The sequence below is a fragment of the Lonchura striata genome, chromosome 14, assembly GCF_050655825.1.
Source record: "Lonchura striata isolate lonStrDom1 chromosome 14, ASM5065582v1, whole genome shotgun sequence".
Classification (NCBI taxonomy): domain Eukaryota; kingdom Metazoa; phylum Chordata; class Aves; order Passeriformes; family Estrildidae; genus Lonchura; species Lonchura striata.
Genome location: NC_140716.1, coordinates 11,611,487 through 11,631,762, shown reverse-complemented (window position 1 = coordinate 11,631,762; position 20,276 = coordinate 11,611,487). Strand labels below are relative to the sequence as shown.

Below are 20,276 nucleotides of genomic sequence, written 5' to 3'. Positions count from 1 at the left end.
TCTGTTGAGTAACAAAGTGTATTTCAGTAACAGAACCTTGTTTTCAAACCCGCAGAGAATTTACTCTGGTGTTTTACTTTGTCTCTCCACTGGCATAAAGATACTGTGCAGGCAGGGTCAACGGGGCATCTTGGTTTTTTTTTCCCTTGCAATTCACTTTAAGCCTTCCAGGGAATTGCTAAGTAACTCTGAGTAATTAAAAAAGTCATTTTCATTTATTTTCTGGCATGGACACTGGGCAGAATGTGTGACATCATTACCCAACCATGGCAACAAGCTATCGTGAACCAGTAGGGCTTCAGCACTAGGATCAGTTAAAAGGGACATTTTTCTTGAGAGTGAGTGTTTCAATAAACAGAGTAGTCGTCAACACTACAGACCACATTTTGCTCTGCAAAACTACTGAAAGGTGTATATGCCTGGGAATATAATAGTCTTTATATTTAGGAATACACTGTTAAGCAGCCACAGCATCATTCTGAGTTCTTGCCATCTATTTCTTACATCTCCAAGATGTATCTGTAATCTGTGAAAATGCCTCTGTAGTTCCACAAACCAGGCAGCTGCTACCTCCTTTTAATTGCAGTGTTTGGGTGATACAAAGTTAATGAAGCAAAGTGAAATGTTTTGTTAGACTAATAACGCAGCGAGACAAAATGAACAAGCCTTGGGGCACCAGTCTTAACGGGGATCCCAAGCTTGTCTCTATTTTTTCCAACTACATTTGCAGAGTTACTTGGAAGTTTAAATTAGCCCCACAAATACCATGTCTTAGATAGAAGTTTTATCAGTTCTCTTCTCATAAATCTGATCAGAGGCACTCATACACCTGAATCTCACTCACCTGCAATGATCTGCCACTGTCATCTCCCAGTTAAAGCCAAGGGAAAGCAAAGGCTATAAAACTGCAGGAACATTTAACCCAGCTGAGTACAAGCTGTTAATCAGGTATGAGATGCTCATCAGTGATACTCTGTGTCTTGGAGAGGTTTTGTTCTAATCTTGGGGCCCACAAAGTTTGTAAATATGCTTATTTTTAGAAACATTATTAAATAATCAATTTTAGCCATCAAGATGTGCAGAGGTCCTTGTAGACTCTGTCTAGACCGACTTTGCAGTAAACCTAAGTTAGAGCCTGCTAACCCCAGGTCCTTTTTTGACCAGACTGCTGACGAGCATTTATATCAAGAGTAAATCAACACTACATAAAGATTTAATTCCCACATCACTGTAATTTTTTTAGGCATTCATTGCCATGCTAGGGAACAAATAATTCCTGCAAAGTCAGAAAACTAAGAACATAGTTAACAAAACAATTTCATGTATTCATTGGGAAATGATTATAATGAAAGGAAAAAGCAGTAGTGCAAATTAGTTTCTCTAGAGACGCAGTTTCAATTTCCTGAGGTCTTTCAATGTTAAATTAGGATCTTTACCATAAAAGAGTCAAAATTTTAATCTAGGCTTAGCTTTATAGAGAAAGAACACTGCATAGACTAGGTGTTGGTTGCGTCTGCCAAAGTCAATCTGCTGTGCAGAATAACAAAGATAATTCAGAATATGCTCTCAAAGTTGCAGTCAATTATTAGTCCCCAGAGTGTGATGCAGCAAGATTATCAGTCTCCTCAAGCCTGAGCATGGCAAAGCTTCTGTAAGCAACTTTTACCCTCTCTGTTCTGCTCGCAGGGTTGGCTGGGTGCTGGAGGTTTCGTGGTGCTCTGGGAATCATCAGCTTTGCTTCCCAGGACTTTTCCCAGGTAAAATGCATCTCTAGGGCAGTTCCTTCTCAACTGTTCTGAACCTGTGCTGTTCAGGTGCAGCACAATCCCACTGCATTCCTTAGATTTCCCCAGTGCTTCTTTATTTCATTTCCTCTGCCCTGTCTGTATTTGTGAAGAGGTGACTGCATTACTAGAAGTAGATTATTTATAAACTGAAGAAGGGAGGGATTCCCACAATGTTTACCCCCCTGACTGTAGGAAAGCCAGTCAGTGCAAGTGTGCACCAATGACTGTAATTAATTCCTGCCATGGTGACAAGCACAATCAACACACCTCATTTCATTCACAATCCTTTTCCAGGAAATATCACTTTTTTTTTTTTCTCCTGTTTTTTTTTTTTGTTTGTTTGTTTGTTTTGTTGGTTTGGTTTGGTTTTGTTATTGTTGATGATGTTATTTTTGTTGAGTGAAGAATTAAATTCAAACAGTTTTACCATTCATTCTTCCAGTAAAGCTAACGGGATTCTAGAGTTTATTGTTCTTTTAAACTTACCACAACTACTTCCCCTGTGGCTCAAAAGAGAAAAGCTGTTAGACAATATACATTATTATAATTTTCAGATTTTCTGCCCTTGGAAATTAATAACTACTGATTGGCTGATATGAGGCTTGGCTATTCCTTCACAAATTTAATCTTTTCATCATGCACTTGTACCCATTCAGTTTTGAAGAGTCACAACCTACAATGAATTTAAAAAAGGGCTGACTAGTCACAATTTATCTCTGATGAGAGACTACAAGATATACAAGGTCCCGACTCTTACTCAATATTACCTGATCTGCCAAAAAAACCCATTGAATTCAAAGGGGGTTGCAGGAGGGACATACCTGAAGCAACCAGTACAGCTTCTTAGTACTTGATCAATGGATGAAACTGGCCCAATTCATCATTCCAAACAAGCAATTAAACTTTGGTAAAGTTGTCTGGCATGTAAGGTAAATTTAAACAAATTCCTAGGTCACATGGCTGTGAGGAAATCAGGAATGTAACTGAGGTCCATCCTTAAAAGAGGTACAGGAATTTACTGCCCAAGCCCTCTTGTGTGTAGTACAGAAACTGCATGTCCCTAAACAATTTTCATCATGTTATGTTGTGTTATGTTGTGTTATGTTATGTTATGTTATGTTATGTTATGTTATGTTATGTTATGTTATGTTATGTTATGTTTGTTATGTTATGTTATGTTATATGTTGTAACACCTGTAGCTGCACATCTTCTGCAGCCACAAGATGTTCCTGCTTTGCCCATATATTATGCATATGTGAAACAATGTGTCAGCAATTCTTAGAAAAGCAATTGCAGCAGCATTGCTTTTTAAGAAATCCATTTCTCACATAATGTACCTTTGTGTTTAGAAGTGCCCATGTAACACAGCTTTTTAGCTACTTCTCTAATTATGCTAAACCTGTGTACCAGTAAGTGCCTCTTGCTGCAGACTGGTGAGATTTCATGACAAATGTAATCTGCTTTGCCTGCTTAGTGCTCCATAGCAGTGAGGAACATGCCAGAAGAGAGAGACACCGCAGTAATAATTTATGTGGCAGTGTATCACCACGGGAAGTAAAATAATGTTCTGCTCTTTCACAGGAGACGGTTAAAAGGGAACAAATCTCCAAAGCATTTTTGTCAGATAGTCATCCAATAGAATTCCCCACAGTAATTGCAATGAGATAGCTGAATGGCTTCTGTGTTTTCCATTTAATTGCCACTCAAAACTCTTGACTGTAAAAATAGGGAAAGATTATTTAACTACTTTAATAATTATTTTAATAATTATTAGCTTTTGTTGAGGGAGGCAGATGATAAGGAGACATCTAGAAATAGATACAGACTATAAATTATATTCCAAGGGTTTTTTATGCATTGACTAATACTTCCTAGTACTCATGAAAAATACAAGGATCATCTATAGCAGTTGACATTAGCATCATATGCTAATGAGGTAATCAATATGTAAATGCCCGCTTTTGAACAAGATCCTCCTGCTGAAAGATAAAACAGCTCCAACAGCTACGGCGGACTTGCCGAGGAGGCGAAGTAGAACGCAGATGGGAGTTTGGAGCGCACCTCTGTGATTTTGTACAGAGGGCTGGGCAGTGTCCGGCTGCTGAAGTGTCCTGGGCAGTGTCCGGCTGTTCAGGTGTCCCTGGCAGTGTCCGGCTGTTCAGGTGTCCCTGGCAGTGTCCGGCTGCCGAGGTGTTCCTGGCAGTGTCCGGCTGTTCAGGTGTCCCTGGCAGTGTCCGGCTGTGGAGGTGTCCCTGGCAGTGTCCGGCTGTTCAGGTGTCCCTGGCAGTGTCCGGCTGTTCAGGTGTCCCTGGCAGTGTCCGGCTGTTCAGGTGTCCCGGGCAGTGTCCGGCTGTTCAGGTGTCCCGGGCAGTGTCCGGCTGTTCAGGTGTCCCTGGCAGTGTCCGGCTGTGGAGGTGTCCCGGGCAGTGTCCGGCTGTTCAGGTGTCCCGGGCAGTGTCCGGCTGTGGAGGTGTCCTGTCCCACACCTTTGCCCCTCTGCACTGACCACACAGCCCAGCGCCAGACCAGCTGCCAGCTCGCCCTGGAGACGAGCTCAGCTGGGAAACGACTGCCGAAGAGACCACGGTTCAAAACGTAGAAACTAAAATCTGGTGGTCTAACTCTGAGGTAAATTTCTGTTGTTAAAGCCTCTCAAAGACTCTGGTTATGATGTTTCCACTCAGTCTTGTTTATTTCATCTGGTTTACACATAGTAAAAACTACATAGATAAAAACTTCAGAATTAAGCAACTAAACCCCCAATTCCCTACACAACTGAACACCTGTTGCTTCAGCTAATCTAACAGTGGTACTAGAATTCTGACATTATCTGGACTAAGGAAGAAACGCCTATTTGCCTCCGCAGATGTCTTCTCACTTTGTTTTCAAGCCGTTTGTAGATTTTGCCTGGAATTACAGATGAACCGAGACAGGGCAAGTGATGCTAGACACAATTAATAAAAGAACGCGAATAGGAAACACGCGTTGAAACTCCGAGCAAGTCCTGCGGATGCTTCAGCGCCAGCCTGAACTGCGCTGCCGGCGCTGCGTGCCCGCCTCTCCGGCAGGCTTTCCGCGGGTTTAGCGCTGGGTAACTCCAAATGCAGGCGCTGGGTATCTCCAAACGCAGGCGCTGGGTAACTCCAAACGCAGGCGAGCCCCGAGCACAGGGAGCACCCAGCGCCCGCAGCGCCCGCGGGGGCCGCCGGGCAGCGGCGTCAGCGGAAGGAGCCGGAAGGAGCCGCCACCTCCGCAGCGACCGCGGCAGGGAGCGAGCGGCGGGACCGGCGGGACCAGGAGGAACCGGGAGAGGTGCGAGCGGGGACAGGGGAGGGTGGGGTCTGACCGGGGAAAGGGAGAGGTGGGGTCTGAGCGGGGAAAGGGGAGAGTGGGATCTGACCGGGGAAAGGGGAGAGGTGGGGTCTGACCGGGGAAAGGGGAGAGTGGGATCTGAACGGGGAAAGGGGAGAGGTGGGGTCTGAACGGGGAAAGGGGAGAGGTGGGGTCTGAACGGGGAAAGGGGAGAGGTGGGGTCTGAACGGGGAAAGGGGAGAGTGGGATCTGAACGGGGAAAAGGGAGACGTGGGATCTGAACGGGGAAAGGGGAAAGGTGGGATCCGAGCGGGGAAAGGGGAGAGGAGGGATCTGAATGGGAAGAAGTGAGAGAGCTGGGATCTGAGCTGGGGAAAGGGGAGAGGTGGGATCCGAGCGGGGAAAGGGGGAGAGCCGCCGGTGGGACGCGGGACCAGAGCGGGGGAAAAGCGGGACAGGCGGGTCCCACCGTGGGGACAGGCGGGTCCCACCGTGGGGACGGGCGGGTCCCACCGTGGGGAGAGGCGGGTCCCACCGTGGGGACGGGCGGGTCCCACCGTGGGGAGAGGCGGGTCCCACCGTGGGGACGCGGGACGGGCGGGTCCCACCGTGGGGACGGGCGGGTCCCACCGTGGGGACGGGCGGGTCCCACCGTGGGGACGCGGGACGGGCGGGTCCCACCGTGGGGACGGGCGGGTCCCACCGTGGGGACAGGCGGGTCCCACCGTGGGGACGGGCGGGTCCCACCGTGGGGACAGGCGGGTCCCACCGTGGGGACAGGCGGGTCCCGCCCGTGCCCGCGGAGGCTCCGGCGGGTCCCGCAGCAGGAGCGGGCGCTCCCCGCGCACCTCTGCCAGGCTCCCGCAATGAACCCCGCCGGGACAGGGCAGGTTTGGAGCTGGCAGAAGTGAACAGAACTGCACAGCCACAGATACAGAGAATTCTTCCAAAGCCTGGAGCGTTGTCAGTGTGGATAGGTATGATGGTCCAGCAGGGAGTAGGGCTATACTAAGTTGATCACGGGTCTGGAGCATCATTCTTAGGAGCAAGGGCTGAACTTGAGAAAACATGACTGAGAGGAGCCTTCTTACTGTTTATAAACATTAGAAGGAGGGCTCAGAGCAGGGACCAGGCTGTGCTCCCTGGGGCCCAGCAATGGGGCAGGAACTGATGCCCAGGAAGCTCCACCTGAATATGAGGAAGAACTTCCTGTGCAGGGACCGAGCACTAGAACAGAATAGAGTGTGTGTAGTCTCCCTCACTGGAGATACTCCAGAACCATCTGGAGTCCATCCTGTGCTCCAGAATGACCCTGCCTGAGCAGGGAGGTGGGACCAGATGAGCCACTGCGATCCCTTCCAGCCTGAAGCATTCAGTGATCTTGTTCAAGCACAATTGGATAATAGCAAATTTAGCATAATCATTCAAGATGTCAGTGCCAACACAGGAAGTGGCCTTATTCCCTTTGAAGACTTTGATTAGGCAGTGGCTGCCACTGAACTACTAACAGAGGATTCTGTAAAAGAGAGCCTTGGAGCATTCCTACTCTATTGAACAGTGTAATCTGATTTTTAGCTTCTGAAATACCTCTGGAGCAATGTTCAGACAGTGTCAGGCTGCCACTAAAAGCTGCCTGTGTTTGGTTTTAGGTTGAGTATCCTGATGAGTAACTTGTCTTGGAGCATGGTGGAGCTTGCACGATCACACCTTCTCAAAAACTATGTCCTGAGTTTCCCTTGGTGAGCAAAGCTGTTACTGGATACCTGTAAATGGAAGAGAATGGAATCCCTTTGTGGCTGTTTGAGCACTGCAGATGTTCCTCTCACCAGCACCCTGTGGTAGATTTAGCAGAGAAGGAGATGGATAACCCCACGTTTAGAAGTGACACTGTGCTGTCTGATGTTCACTTGCACTGCCCAAGCAAAAGACACCTCATGGTACGCCTGAATGCAGTTGGACAGCCAGGTAATGGATGCTGGCACTGATGGAACTGTATTTTAACTGTACTCAGATCTTTGGAAAGCTGAATCCTCCTCTAAGTGGTTGATATTAATAGTTACATATTTTATTCCAGTTACAAGCAGAACCACCTCCTACTCAGTCTTTAGAAAGAGGGCTAGCTGTGTTACCCTCATAAAATTAACGCCAAAAAAAGAAAACTTGCAGACATGTAGGATTTGTCTTAAAACTTGTAGGATTTGTAGGAAAACTTGTAGGATTTGTCTTAAAAATTAAACTTTGAATTACTTTCTGAGAAAAAGTAACCAAATTTACTCACTTGCAGGTTTAATTTAATGGTTCATTGAGCAATATTGTCAACGTAGCACTTTGGGAGTCATGAATTAATAGAAGGTTGTGATGTTCCTTATACACAAACAAAAGGCAAGAAGCCAGGGGTTTTAAATAGTGTAACTTAAGTTTAAAATATAAGCTATCAGTAATTGTTTTATCAAGTTTAATTAAATGTTTATGTGATGATTTACTATCTGTTCCAAGGGAGCATAACAGCTTCCTTTGGGTATATGGTGTTTTTTTTTGCTTTTGGTGGTTTTTTTTTTTGGATGGGTTGGTTTTTTTATGGGGAGGTATTTTCTTCAAAAAAAAAGTCAACAAGAAAACTCAACATAGCAATGGCTTTAACTGACAGAATTGGAAGAGTCAAGGCTATAGAGGAAATTAGTTGGCAAATGCCCCTGGCTGATTGCCAGCTTGTAGGTTGCTATAAAGTTGTCAAGGGAACTGACCTTGAAGCTGCTGACAAAATGTTCTGTACAAAATTCCTGCTGTGGCAGAAGTGTTAATTGTTTTTTCAAACCCAGTTGTGACATCAAAAGAGTAACTTCTGCAGCTGTTCTGGTGTATGACAATGTGAAAAATTATCCAAGTAGGCCTGACAAGGAAATTAATAATAATTTTGACCCTGTACAGGTCAAAACACAGGTAATTAATGCTGTGGTGGGTCTTCATGCTGCTTGGTATGTGTTAGCTGTGATTGTGATTGATGCAAGGAACCTTTTAATAGAAGGAAGTGACAGTGGGTTCTGCCTACTTCAGTGAGCTCTGTCTGGGACATTCCTCTGGTTATTGAGACAAGAATTGCATTGTAGTAGGACAGCCTTTAATGCCATAACAATCTACCAGTGCCACTTTGCTGTGTTTTGGGGAAGTTTATGGGGATTTAGTCTCTTCCCCTTTGAGTCAGTTTGACTTTGCACCTTTTGAATGCTGTAGAAATGCATAGGATCAGAATGAATTTGGAGAACAAAGCATTTAATTCACTGATGGCATCCTCTGTTTCAGTTAGTTTCATCTGGCCATCATGCAACAGTGGAAACTTTAAAAATTTCTCATGCTAGGACAGGCACTGAAGATTTTATTAGATTTAGCTAAAAATGGTCTCACTAGAGAAGAACCTCAGTCAGATTTCAGTAGACCACCTTGGAACATCTTGCCTACGAAAGAAACTAGAATAGAACTCCATAAATTGTGAAATTGTTGAAAGCAGTGGTGGCAAGGACTTAATCTCTTCCCTTTTGTTGGTAATGAACATAGATGGAAGGACTATGGAATGTCTGTTCTTCCTTATGTATGGTATTCAGGCAGTACAGATTCCAGTATTTAAAATTGCAAGGTCCATGTTTTAATAACTTAAAACTTTAATAGATGCTGATATCACTGAGTGATTGTTGTAAAAGATTTTTATTTATTGGTCATTTAGAATAGCTCCAGTTGTTTAATCTCTTTGTATAATGAGTTTAAACAGTTCCAAAAATTACAGAAGCATCAGCCTTGCCTCCTGTGCACTTATTTCTGCTCTTATATATTGAGCCAATTTCAAGGCATGAAGTTGCTTGAATTCCTAAAGACTTAAAAAGCAGTAAACAAAAATTCAACTTGCATTTTACTAGAACATGCCACTTTCTTACAAGGTAGGAATCTTAACCAAAATAAATGAATTCTAATTTATATCAATTCTGCTTTCAACTTAGTTTGAACTTCTGTGAACAGAACTTTTTTAGGATGTAAGAAAACATCCCCTCTGCCAGTAGTTAAAATAAATATTACTAAATCAGATGAACTGTGGCTGTGCAGATGCTGAGTCAGCGAGCGGACTCTGAAAGTGCTTTATTAATTTATGCTGACATAACTTAGTAATTAATAACATAAAATAATTATATTATTGTATAATGTATTAATTAAATATATAACTTATAGAACATAACATATAGAACATAACATATATTAATTAATTAAATAAGTAATAACAAAATTATTTCTTCATAGCAAATAAAACTGTATCTCAAGTTACCTGTATCATGTTTTACTCTATCAATTTTTAATACATTTAATGCATATCAAAATCTCATGCATGTGGAAGTTGTGCACAGGTTCTGCCTCATCTGGTGCCTAACCTTTCCCCTCACACTGTGTTCTTTCAGTATTCCTGTCATATTTCAAACTCCTTTGGAGCATAGAAGATTTGGCATCTGGGAAACACGTGAGAGAAATTACCACAGGAAGAGAACACCAGTGCACAAGTGGGGATGAACTGTGTGACAAGGACGGGAGTAACATGAAAGAAGAAGGAGAATTAAATGTTGAAGGAGTAAAAGCTCTGCTGGATGATGATGGAGACTTGGAAGTGGTCAGAAGGCCTCGAAGTGCCTCTGGTTTGCAAGCAGAGGATCTTTTGAGGGATATAGCATGCCCTGTAATTCTGATGAAAGGGAAAGAAGATGCTTTTGAAGATGAAGAGCAGGAATGCACTTGCAGGGATGTTGTTAAAATAGGTAAATAATAAGCTTCAAGTCTGGGAGAAATGTGGCAAATACATTTCAGTAAAACAAAAGAAAAATAGGTTTTCTTTAGAAATGGAACAGCAGTTTGTTAAGTGAAAGAAAATAATGAACACAATACTGTGATATTGCAAATAAAATGTTACTTTTTTTCTCTGGAAAGGATTTGGGCACTTGTATACCACGGGGAACTCAGTGCTCCTTAGTTAAAGTGGGTGTTTGGCATTATCCAGCATTATTCTGTAGAATGAAGAGTGTTTAGTTCTATATTTGAAAGGGAAGCATAGCCTTAGTTTCAAACTTGCCACTTGATTGAACAATTTTGAGATAAATGTTTTCTGTTCTACTCTCATTTCCACAGAACACACTATGGCAACCCCCTTAGAAGATGTTGGTAAACAAGTACGTGTTCTGCCTTGTAGTATCTTCATTTTCACGGAATGTGCTTCAGAACTGATTCAGTTTTAAGTGCTTCCCTTGTCCCCAGGTCTGGCGTGCTGCCTTCCTTCTGGCTGATTACATTCTCTTTAAAAGGGACACGTTCAGGGGCTGCTCTGTGCTGGAGCTTGGAGGTGGCACTGGAATTACCAGCATTATCATGGCAACAGCTGCCAAGAGAGTTTATTGCACAGGTAAGGCAGTTCCTTTCAGTTAAATATTTTAATGAAATTTGCCAAAGTAGTGCTTTCATCCTGGTATCTTCAGACTCATCTGTTTAGTTATAGTTAATAATTTTTATTAAAGTGTATAAATTGGTGTTATTTACTGAAAAATAGCAGGAACTTTCTCAAGGGCATGAGAAAGCTCAAGAGTTTAAAAGCAAGATATGTTGCAGTGAACTCGAGATAGTGTGTCCAGATTAAAATAGGTAGGATCTAACTTCTTCAAGGATTGCTCAGAGCTTGGAACTGAAAGACAAAAGGAGGAAGGATACTAGGGGAGCAGTCATCAGTTGACTGAGTTGCTCTGAATTTTCCTTTATCTCATGAGCTTGAAACCTTGAGTCTGAGAGGCATAGATGCCCCATGCAAAATATTTTTATTTTTAATATCATTATTACTTCTTTTGCAGATGTCGGTGAAGATCTCCTGGCCATGTGTGAGCAGAATGTTGCATTGAACAAGCACCTGATGGAGCCAGGAGGTAGGTGCTGTATGGTCACATTTTGACTCTTTACTTTAGCCCAGGTGCTGTCTGAAAGGCCATTTGTGACTGATGAGATCTTTGTTCACTCCCAGGAGGGGAAATTAAAGTGAAAGAACTGGATTGGCTGAAAGATGAATTCTGCACTGGTAGGTACTTATAATGGCTCCTTTTAGAATGGGCTTAGTGTTTGGTGTTACATATTCAAAAACCTCTCTTGGGCCCCAAAGAAAATTCTGGTTAATGACAATATGTGATACTGCTAGTTGAGGGATCTATCCTCTGCAACAGCTAGTTAAAAAGGTTTTAAGTTTATTAGACTTTCAGGTAAAGATTCTTTAATGAAGAATAAATATTTAAAAGCATGATAAAATAGGAACATTAATCAAAACTTATATAAGAATATACTTGCGGTTTTGTTTAAAGGTGTCCTTGCTTTAATGTATTTAAAGCTGGGATTGCTACACGATTGTGAATTCTGAAGTGCAAGAAAACTTTTGCTTGCCAGTCAGCCTTGGGAAGTTTGGACATGACACAGAGAAGGCAGAGGACTGGGGGAGCTTCAGAAAATGATCAGGGAAGGTTTAGATTTCCCTTGAATGGTGTGCTCTGTTTATGGAGTAGCAGCTGCCCACAGGAGCTAAGAAGTTCCTTTTGAGACGTTTAATTACACCAAAGCCATATTCTTTCTTACAGATCCTGAAGCTCCTTATAGCTGGTCTGAAGAAGAGATTGCTGATTTGCTTGATCACTGTTCTGTGATAATGGCAGCTGATGGTAGGGAAATATAAACAGTAAGCTTTAAAATCAAATACTTGAGCATTATGAGTAATAATTTAAACATACCTAGTTTGCTTTTAAAATCTAATAGACCTGATTTGCCAAAGCTCTGCATTAAGTGTTCCTGCCTGTATTTTTCTTTTCTAAATGCTTATATTTATATTCTGAATTAGCAGTTATGAGTACAGATGTTACAAGCTGTAGCTCTTCCTTTTCTTTGGTGTATCCTGCTTTCAAAGGAGATCTGGTTATAATGGTAAATTAATTATGGCCTGGTGTGGGTTTTTGTGAGGAAAGAGGCTCTCTAGTCTCCAATATCCTGGTTTTTTTAGCTTTGTAGTAAGATTATTTCCAGTCTGAGAGAATTCTTGTCAAAACTTGTGTAAATTGTCCGACAAATTAGTCCCATTCTGATGAGAGAAAGCTTAAAGTCATAAATAGTAGCAGTGAATCCTCTTGCAAGGTCAGTTGTTGCCATTAAAAATGTACTTTGCACTTAGATAAAAGACTGACATGTTTGACTGGAGTAATCAAACTAAGGCCTGTTGTTGTTTCATAATGGACACTTAAGTAAATTATATCATTAATTATACATATGCTCTTAATCTTGTTTTTTACAGTGTTCTATGATGATGACCTGACAGATGCCTTGTTCAGAACTCTGTATAGAATCACACACAACTTGAGAAATTCTTGCACAGTTTACTTCGTCCTGGAAAAGAGGTTAGTATTACCAAGAACTTAATATAAAGAGCACTAAACACTTTGTGTGTTTTAATTAAAAGCTGGCTTCTGATTTTCATTGTATCAGATGCTCACAGGCTGCAGTATATGCTCATAATAAGCTCTTTTTTTTCCCTACATGCTTAATTTTTATCAGTTCAGAATTTGAGTTTAACAGGAATTTGCCTTTTGTTGTCCTACCTTTGCCTCACCCGAGATGACCTCTGTTCAGATAAGGATAAAGAGATGGCTAGATTGATATAATGCCTGATAACATTTGCTATATATTTTTAAGGTCACAGAGTGGAATGAAGTGATTTAGAATTAGGGTATTTATTTCCTAGCTTGAGCAGCTCTACAACAGTTTCTCTTGTTTGCTTTCAAGGAATCAATGAATGTTTTTAAGTAACTGTGTGTTGCAGTCCATTCATAAGCTGATAAACAAATAGGCTTTGCTTAAATCTCTGGAGATTTATAAGCAATAACTCTTCCTGTGGTTTGTTGCCAGGTGTTTGTCTAGGAAGCCAATTCAATGATTCTGTTGTGGCAAAGTGCCCTAAAATCAATGGAAACGTTCATCCAGGAGTTATTGTGTATTGATGCTGACATAACATCTTTTCTGCTTTTCAGGAATGGGGGTATACATTTTTTTGGCTGCTGAAGGGAGTTAATTAGGCTGAGAAGATTTATTTTTTCATTAGCTGAGGGAAGTTACACACCTATTTAAGATGCCAGTATAGGAGAGATGTTCTAAATGAAATACTCTTTTGCCAGGCTGAACTTCACTTTAAGACATATGGATGTTACGTGTGAAGCCTACAGTCACTTTAGAAATACTCTAAATGATCTGGAGAATCTCCAAGATGGAAAAATGAAATATACAGTGGAGCCCATTAAGCTTGATTTCTGCCAGTTCCTTGTTTATGAACGGATTGAGCAGTTGGTAAGTGGCATTCATGAAAATAAATGTAATGTGTTAATCATCTCTAATTAGTTATCAGCTGTTTATGTAACATGAAGGAAGAATAGAAGAATAAACATTATATTTTATTTCCACTTAGTTTTTTTGATTTTAAATGATCCTTATTTGTGCTTATATAATCTGTACTAGATTGACATGTCCTGGTTTTGGCTGGGACACAATTGATTTTCTATCACCAGCAGTAGGGTGGCTGAGATTGCCCTCAGTTCCTCAAAGGATAAGAGACTTTTACTTTGTAAAATGCCATTTTTGTGACTGAACTGGGAAATGGCACCAATATCTCTTCTAATTTATTTTCTTGTAGGAGAGCTTTCATTTCACACTTTCAGTGATTCCTTTCCCAGTTCAGAGTTCAGGACATAATGTTCTAATATCTATGAAGAAGTCAATTAGCTGTAAACTTCTGTTATTGAGAAATAATATATATTATACTTCTGGTTATCTAATTACCCCTCAAGCACTTATGGTTCTCTTTCTCCATTTTTTTCCAAATTATCTGCCCTTAGGAATATTATGCAGGGTAACTAACAGCTAACAAGCTTCCAGAACAATCCAATCTAATGAATCTTTTTAGAGGAGATACAAATCTTGTGCTGGATTGCAAATCTGGTACCAAGAAATTATGTTGTTGTAATCAACATACTGTGAGTATGCATAGTGAGATGACAGGGGCCACAGTTACTTCATGAGATTGATTTATTTCTTAATGCTGGTACCTTCAGGCATAAAACGTGTAAAACTGTTTAAAAGTTTTAAAAGTACACAAAGATTACCTAGATTATAGATAATAATCTATAATCACCTAGATTATAGATAAATGTGTAAACTCATTCCCTAGCTGCTTTGAGGAAGGCTGCTGATCTTTGAAATCTATGCATTTTTAAAATGCCTATGTTTTTATTTACCATTAAGTCTATTGCCACAATTCAAAGATGTCATGGTAGAGAGAATGTGGTAGTCTGCTCAAATGTGGAGCAGACAATATATTAATATATTCTAAAGAAACAAAGTGATTAAGGATTTGTCATCCTTGTTGTCTATAGGATTGAGAAAGGGATTTGTGTTTATATAAGCCATGCATTTGTGAGATTTTTATTCCTCAGTAAATTATTTCTTCAGCTGTTTTTTTACCAGCATTATTGAAACCATTTGTCAACACAGGCTAAAAAAAAGAGCAGGATTATCAGTCAAGATCATGCAGATCAGTGAAATGACAGAATCACAGAACATTTTGAGTTGGAAGGGACACACAAGGACAATTGAATCCAACTCATAAATAAATGGTCTCATACAGGGATCCAGCCCACAACCTTGGCATTATTAGCACCATGCTCTGACCAATTGAGCTATTTCAAACTATTTTAAAACAAACTATACTAAATGCACATTATTTTTTAAAATCATGCTACAAGAATTAAGCAATCAGCTATAGTGTTCTGTTTCAAAGATAATTTGGTAATTGTTCCAGGAAATTACAGACATGGATTTGGTATCTTTCCATAGATGTATACTACCTATAGATGGAGGTATAGGGTGTGTCTTAAAACTTCTCTTACAGTAAGCATGTTGAACTTCTTCATAATTGCAACCTACTGATGTGAGAAAATACCTGTTTTCTGCTCCTGCAGGAGTTGTGGAAGGTCATGGCTAACCACCTAACGTGACAGGCCCACGAGGAAAAAGCAGATCTTTACCTAAGGAGAAGGGCTATTTTGATGTTCTGTTAAGAAAAGGATTTTCGTCCCAAGAAAAGCATCCTGGTGGAATTGTGTTCTCAGAAAGTATTGCAGTGCAGTTGTGCTTTACTTTTTTGGTCTCAGCACTTCGTTTCTTGGACTTGTGCAGTTGGACATGATTTCTTTGATGTTTCCAAGTACTGCTGGATGCCAGGCAGTGGCAGTGACATGGGGACTTGCTCTTCGGATTGATGAATTCAGTCTTAGAGTCTGGCAAAGAAGTATTTAACCTTTTCCATGTGGCTGATTTGCAGATGTCATGCATTTCCCTTTATAGTTTACACAACATAGACACCGTTCTCAATCTTGTCCAGTTCCACACATTATTTGTATTTATCAACACTTGTGAAACGATGCTCTGGACAAGACTTTGTTTGTCATTAATGAAATTTTCTTTAAAAAATTTGTTGACGAAACTTGGTCCTTAATTCTCAGTTTGTCCTATATAAATCACTCTAGTTTAGAGCCACTGTCTGAATTGAAAGGAAACAAGATGCATTTTGTTTGAGTCTCTAAAAATACTCCACAGAGGTTTTGGAGTATAGGAGGTCAACCCTATATTGTCCTGCAGGAATTTTAAGCTATTCTGTCCTGGGGAGGTTGAGGATGAGAAGATAGCACATAAAGGGAGATGTTACAGCTCTTGAAATATTTGGAATTCTACCCTCAGCGTACACATGTGAGGCTGGAGGTAGGGAAGTGGACAAGAATGTCTTGCCCACACAAAAGTGGGCCTTCAATATCTTACTTCTGGATTAAAATAAAATATTTATTAAATCTCTCCTGTGTTATTAATGAGTCCAAAAATCTGCTCGCACTTTTATAAATGTTATGTGCACTGTTGTGTTTATATCACTTTGCCATATGTACACTGCCATGGAAATCCTTGTGCCCACTGCATTCCTCAGCACCAAGAGAGTGTCAGTGATGGAGCTGTTCCAGCCTGGGACGTGTGGGAGTGGGCAAGACATTCATTACAAGCATCTGATGGACTTCTTGAAAGCCTGTTTTGGTGTAGGTCAGTTATTTCATAACCTTATGTATGTGAAGATCTATTTTTTGTGTTCTTTAATGGCATGAAAGGTTATTAGATGATGGCCATTCCCTGTGAGTACAAAGTAAAAATTACATTAAGTTAGCTACTATGTATGTACATTATGTTATGTATCTTCCTACATTAATGTGAAATCTCTCTCGGAACCCTCATTTGAACTTCAAAGATGAAAAACTGTATTTTAATCCAAAGATTCCCAAACTAATGTTTGTTGGTTTGTTATGTAATGTTAGTGACTTTGGTAGATTCAGCTGTTTTTGAATGTAGCTGCTTATTTCAGTAGTGATTTTTTGAAGGCTGTACAAGAATATACAAGGCTGATGTGAAGTAGTGTAAGCAGTTAGGGAATCGTGGTTTTTCTCACACAGGATTTCTCAAAGTCTTTGGAATTATCAATAGAAGCTCACCTGCAAGTCCTTCATTTCTGTGAAGGAAGAGAAAGTAGACAATTTAAAACCTATGAATATTTCTGCTCAGCTGTGGTGATTAGGTTTTCACTTGGAAAACTTTCTCTTTTGCTAAATAAAGTCATCAGGCAGTTGGGAGCATTTCTGGATCTGGCTGGCAAATCCAGATGGATTATTTTCTGGTGAGAGGAGCATAGAGGAAGTGAAGGGGAACCTGTGGAACCCTTGCAGTACACTTAGCTCTGATAAAAGGGAGGAGTGTTCCAGTAGGATCTTCCAGTAGGAATCTGGTTTGAAACAAATGATTTTCACTTTTGTCACTGCCATATGGTGAAACAAATGCCTTTTCTCAGTCCCCACCCCTGTCCTGTTTTTATCTCTCTTAAGAGAAGTAAAGGTTACACAATTACAGATATTGGTCAGGAGAAGAACTTTAACTTTTATGTGACACCCAAATAAGTATTGCAAACTAACTGCATTTATTTCTTTTTAATCTTTGTTGATGTGAAACTTCAAGAGTTGCTTTGTTGTGAATGTCTGTGTGTCATTTTGCAGTAGCAAAAAGTTGAAGACACTCCCTTGATGGGCTAGATTGTGTATTTATCATTGTTGGATGTTCTCAAGTGTAGGTGGCTATTTGTAGGCCATCCTGGTAGCTCCATCTGCTGTACAACACTTTGAGTCAAAACATTTTACAGTTTGCTCAACACCCTGTTCCTTTCTAGTTTGACAATATTGTTTTTTGGAGTAACAGTTTAGGTGGCATGCGTGGTTCTGCACTTCTCACCTAAACTTGCAGATGAAGCTACAATGGAAATAATCCTGAAAAGAAGGTGGTGTTTAATTGCCTACTTTTTGACAGTAGCTTTGCCTCCAGCAGTTCAGGGTTTTCAGAAAATGTTCTAGGAAAAAGTAGATGCACTTTGTGTATGTGTGTGGTAGGAACTTCTCATTCCTGAGAAGATGAGGACTTAAATTCGATCTCAAAGTTTGATAGAAGGAAACTATCATTAGATTGTCTGTTCATTAACTCAACCATTTGTAGACTTCTACATCCACCACTAGTTCCAGTCCCTTTTCACCAGAGACTTAAGGGCTATGTCCTTGGCAATTGCATTTCTGGGTTTTGTTTTGTTTTGTTTGCTTTGTTTTTTCATTCTGGTAGACAACATCTTAAAACTTGGAAAAATAATTTCGTATGTCTGAAATTTCTACTTACTGAGCTTATTTTATGTTCCAGTTGTATATTTTCCCCTTTCATTGTGTTTATTATAGCAATTTTGCAATCTGGATTCCAATGCTTTTGATTCCCAGGAAACCTAATTGTAAGTGTAGTTTTCCAGTGGATCAATGAGACTAGTCCAGCTGACTCCTGTGATCAGTCAGGGCCATCAGTGAGGACCTGTTGCTGGGGGTATAAAGGAAGAGCAGAGCAGCTATTTTGATTGCAGTGGATATCTGGGTGCTCTTTGGAGTTATGTGTAACTGTGCTCCCAAAGTGGCAGTGCAAGGTGTGTTAGCAAAGCAGATTTTCCTCAGTCCTGTGCCTGAAACCACATTACCTGGAGTCAGACTGCCATGAGTGTGACAGACAAATGCTGCTGGTGGTTTTAAAAACAGTTATTGGTGCTGAGTGTTGGGTACAGGAAACTGAAGACTGCTTCTGAAAAGTGGGTGCTGAATTCCTGTCTGCTTGTTATGGCATGGCAAGAAAAGCTGCCTGTCTCATAAGCTTGCACAGATGTTTCAATCTGCAAGTAAATTGAGAATTATTAATGCTTAGTAACTTGTCTTTAAAATGCAGTTCACTTCCTGAGTGTGCTCATAGTATTTGTAAGCTGAACACTTTGGAGGTTCAAGTGAAGTAGGATTTGAAAATTAGCTACTTCCTGCTGCCAGGCTATCATGCTGTGACACAGGTCCAGAGGTTTGAGTTCTTTTACAGACTCATCTTGACCCTGACCTTTTGTGTCTGACCTTTGCAACTGTGCTGGAAGTTAATGCATTAACAGAATAAAGCTTCCTCTTGAGAAATAACTGCCTCTTCATGCTGCCAGCAGTGCAGTCAGCTGTGTCAGTACAGCACACTGCCACATTGCCTCAGAGGAAGTTTCCCCCAGCAGATGGCACATGGAATTTCTTTAACAGCATCCAAAAGCACTAACTATATGTGTGTATATATATATGTGTGTGTGTGTTTATTTACACATTGCGCAGGCCAGCCCCACTGATGTGAGCGAGATGCAAAGGAACAGTCCTAGCTTGCAAGCAAGCTGAGTGTGTTCTCTAAGCTTTTTGAGCAAATATTCAAAGGGGATACTCATCAGATAGTGAGTGAGTAAGATATGTAAGGTGTTAATAATAATTAGAAGTAACATAATTTTTGCCTCAAAGTTAAGTAAAAATACATATAATAAATTAGGCAAGAAAGTTGACAGGGAGTAGGACAGAAGATAGCATGAAAAAAGTAAAGTTTACTGCTCTGTTCTTACTCTATGGGATATCAGTAGCAGGTTTACATTATGGAATGATCTGAAGGGACACCAAGAAATTAGCTGAAATTATCTGTTCTGTATTCCGCTCAAAGCAGAATCCTATTCATCTGAGAAACTTGATAAATGTTTGTTATCAAAGGCTCTCATCACAGAGATCCTGTAATCTGTTCTACTGCTTTATGATACAAATGGCTTACTGCCATCTGAATGGCTAAACTGCCACCTCTCGTGTGATTTTTGGACCATTAAATCTTTCTTACTGGAACAGACTGACAGTCATAAGGGTTCTAAGCCGGGTAAGTGGAAATGAGGAGGTGTAGATGGCCTAGCCTCGTGGTGTGTGCAGGGACAGAAGGATCCTGTGACACCATCTGCAAATTGATGGTGTTGCAGCACAGAAGAAGAGCTCTAGCCTCTCAGAGCCCGCAGCATTCCTGCCTTGCTTGGGTCCTCTCCAGCTCTCCTGTCCAGTGGCCTTCAGCTGCTGTGCCACACTAGCTGCTCCAGGATACTCCCTGGAGCCTTCCATGGAGGTCCTTGAGGGCTGGGCAGGGTCTGGCAGCTCCCCTCTCTTGTGTGCATCCCTTGTGAACCCCAACTCTGAGCAGTAACCTGGACTGGAGGGTGCCCGTGTGCTGCTCGCAGGAGAGGGGACGGAGGTGACATTTATTGGCCTTCTGTAGCCAGGGCTTAGGTTTTGAAGAAAACCAAGGCTGTGAATGAGACATGAATTCTGCAAGATGAGAGTCTAGATAGGGTTCAACATGCTTGCCGTAGGTTCTGTTGTGGATGAGATACATAATAATATTTATGACAGGGTGGGAGCTTCAAGGGCAGCACTGTGCCTGCAAATACCACATTGCTGCAGCAGAACCGAGCAGCAGCTGAGCAGAGGGGCTCCTTATGGCATTTGAGCTGCTTCAGTCCGCTCATGTCCACAACAAAAACATGTTGTGTCTAGGCCAGCCTTAAATGCTGGTGAAGATTTGGGTTTTAAATTTGGAGTTTGACAGCACACTAGGTTTAATTTGAATTTCTAATCAGAGTTAGAAGACCAAAA

General features: G+C 41.2%; 1 protein-coding gene across 2 annotated transcripts; it reads left to right on the top strand.

Annotated features, from left to right (window-relative positions):
- The first annotated feature begins 4,984 nt into the window (after positions 1–4,984).
- On the top strand, positions 4,985–16,505 carry METTL22 (methyltransferase 22, Kin17 lysine). 2 transcript variants are annotated; one of them, XM_021539920.4, is made up of 11 exons: positions 4,985–5,100; positions 6,750–7,065; positions 9,540–9,890; positions 10,258–10,298; positions 10,384–10,528; positions 10,968–11,039; positions 11,135–11,188; positions 11,736–11,816; positions 12,440–12,542; positions 13,317–13,485; positions 15,153–16,041. In XM_021539920.4, the coding sequence occupies exons 2-11, from the start codon at positions 6,870–6,872 to the stop codon at positions 15,186–15,188; spliced, it is 1,248 nt and encodes a 415-aa protein (XP_021395595.2). In that variant the 5' UTR covers positions 4,985–5,100; positions 6,750–6,869; the 3' UTR covers positions 15,189–16,041. The 2 variants fall into 2 exon arrangements, with proteins under 2 accessions (XP_021395595.2, XP_021395596.2); XM_021539921.4 differs by lacking the exon at positions 4,985–5,100 and adding an exon at positions 5,956–6,077 and having other exon boundaries at positions 15,153–16,505.
- The last annotated feature ends 3,771 nt before the right edge of the window (positions 16,506–20,276 follow it).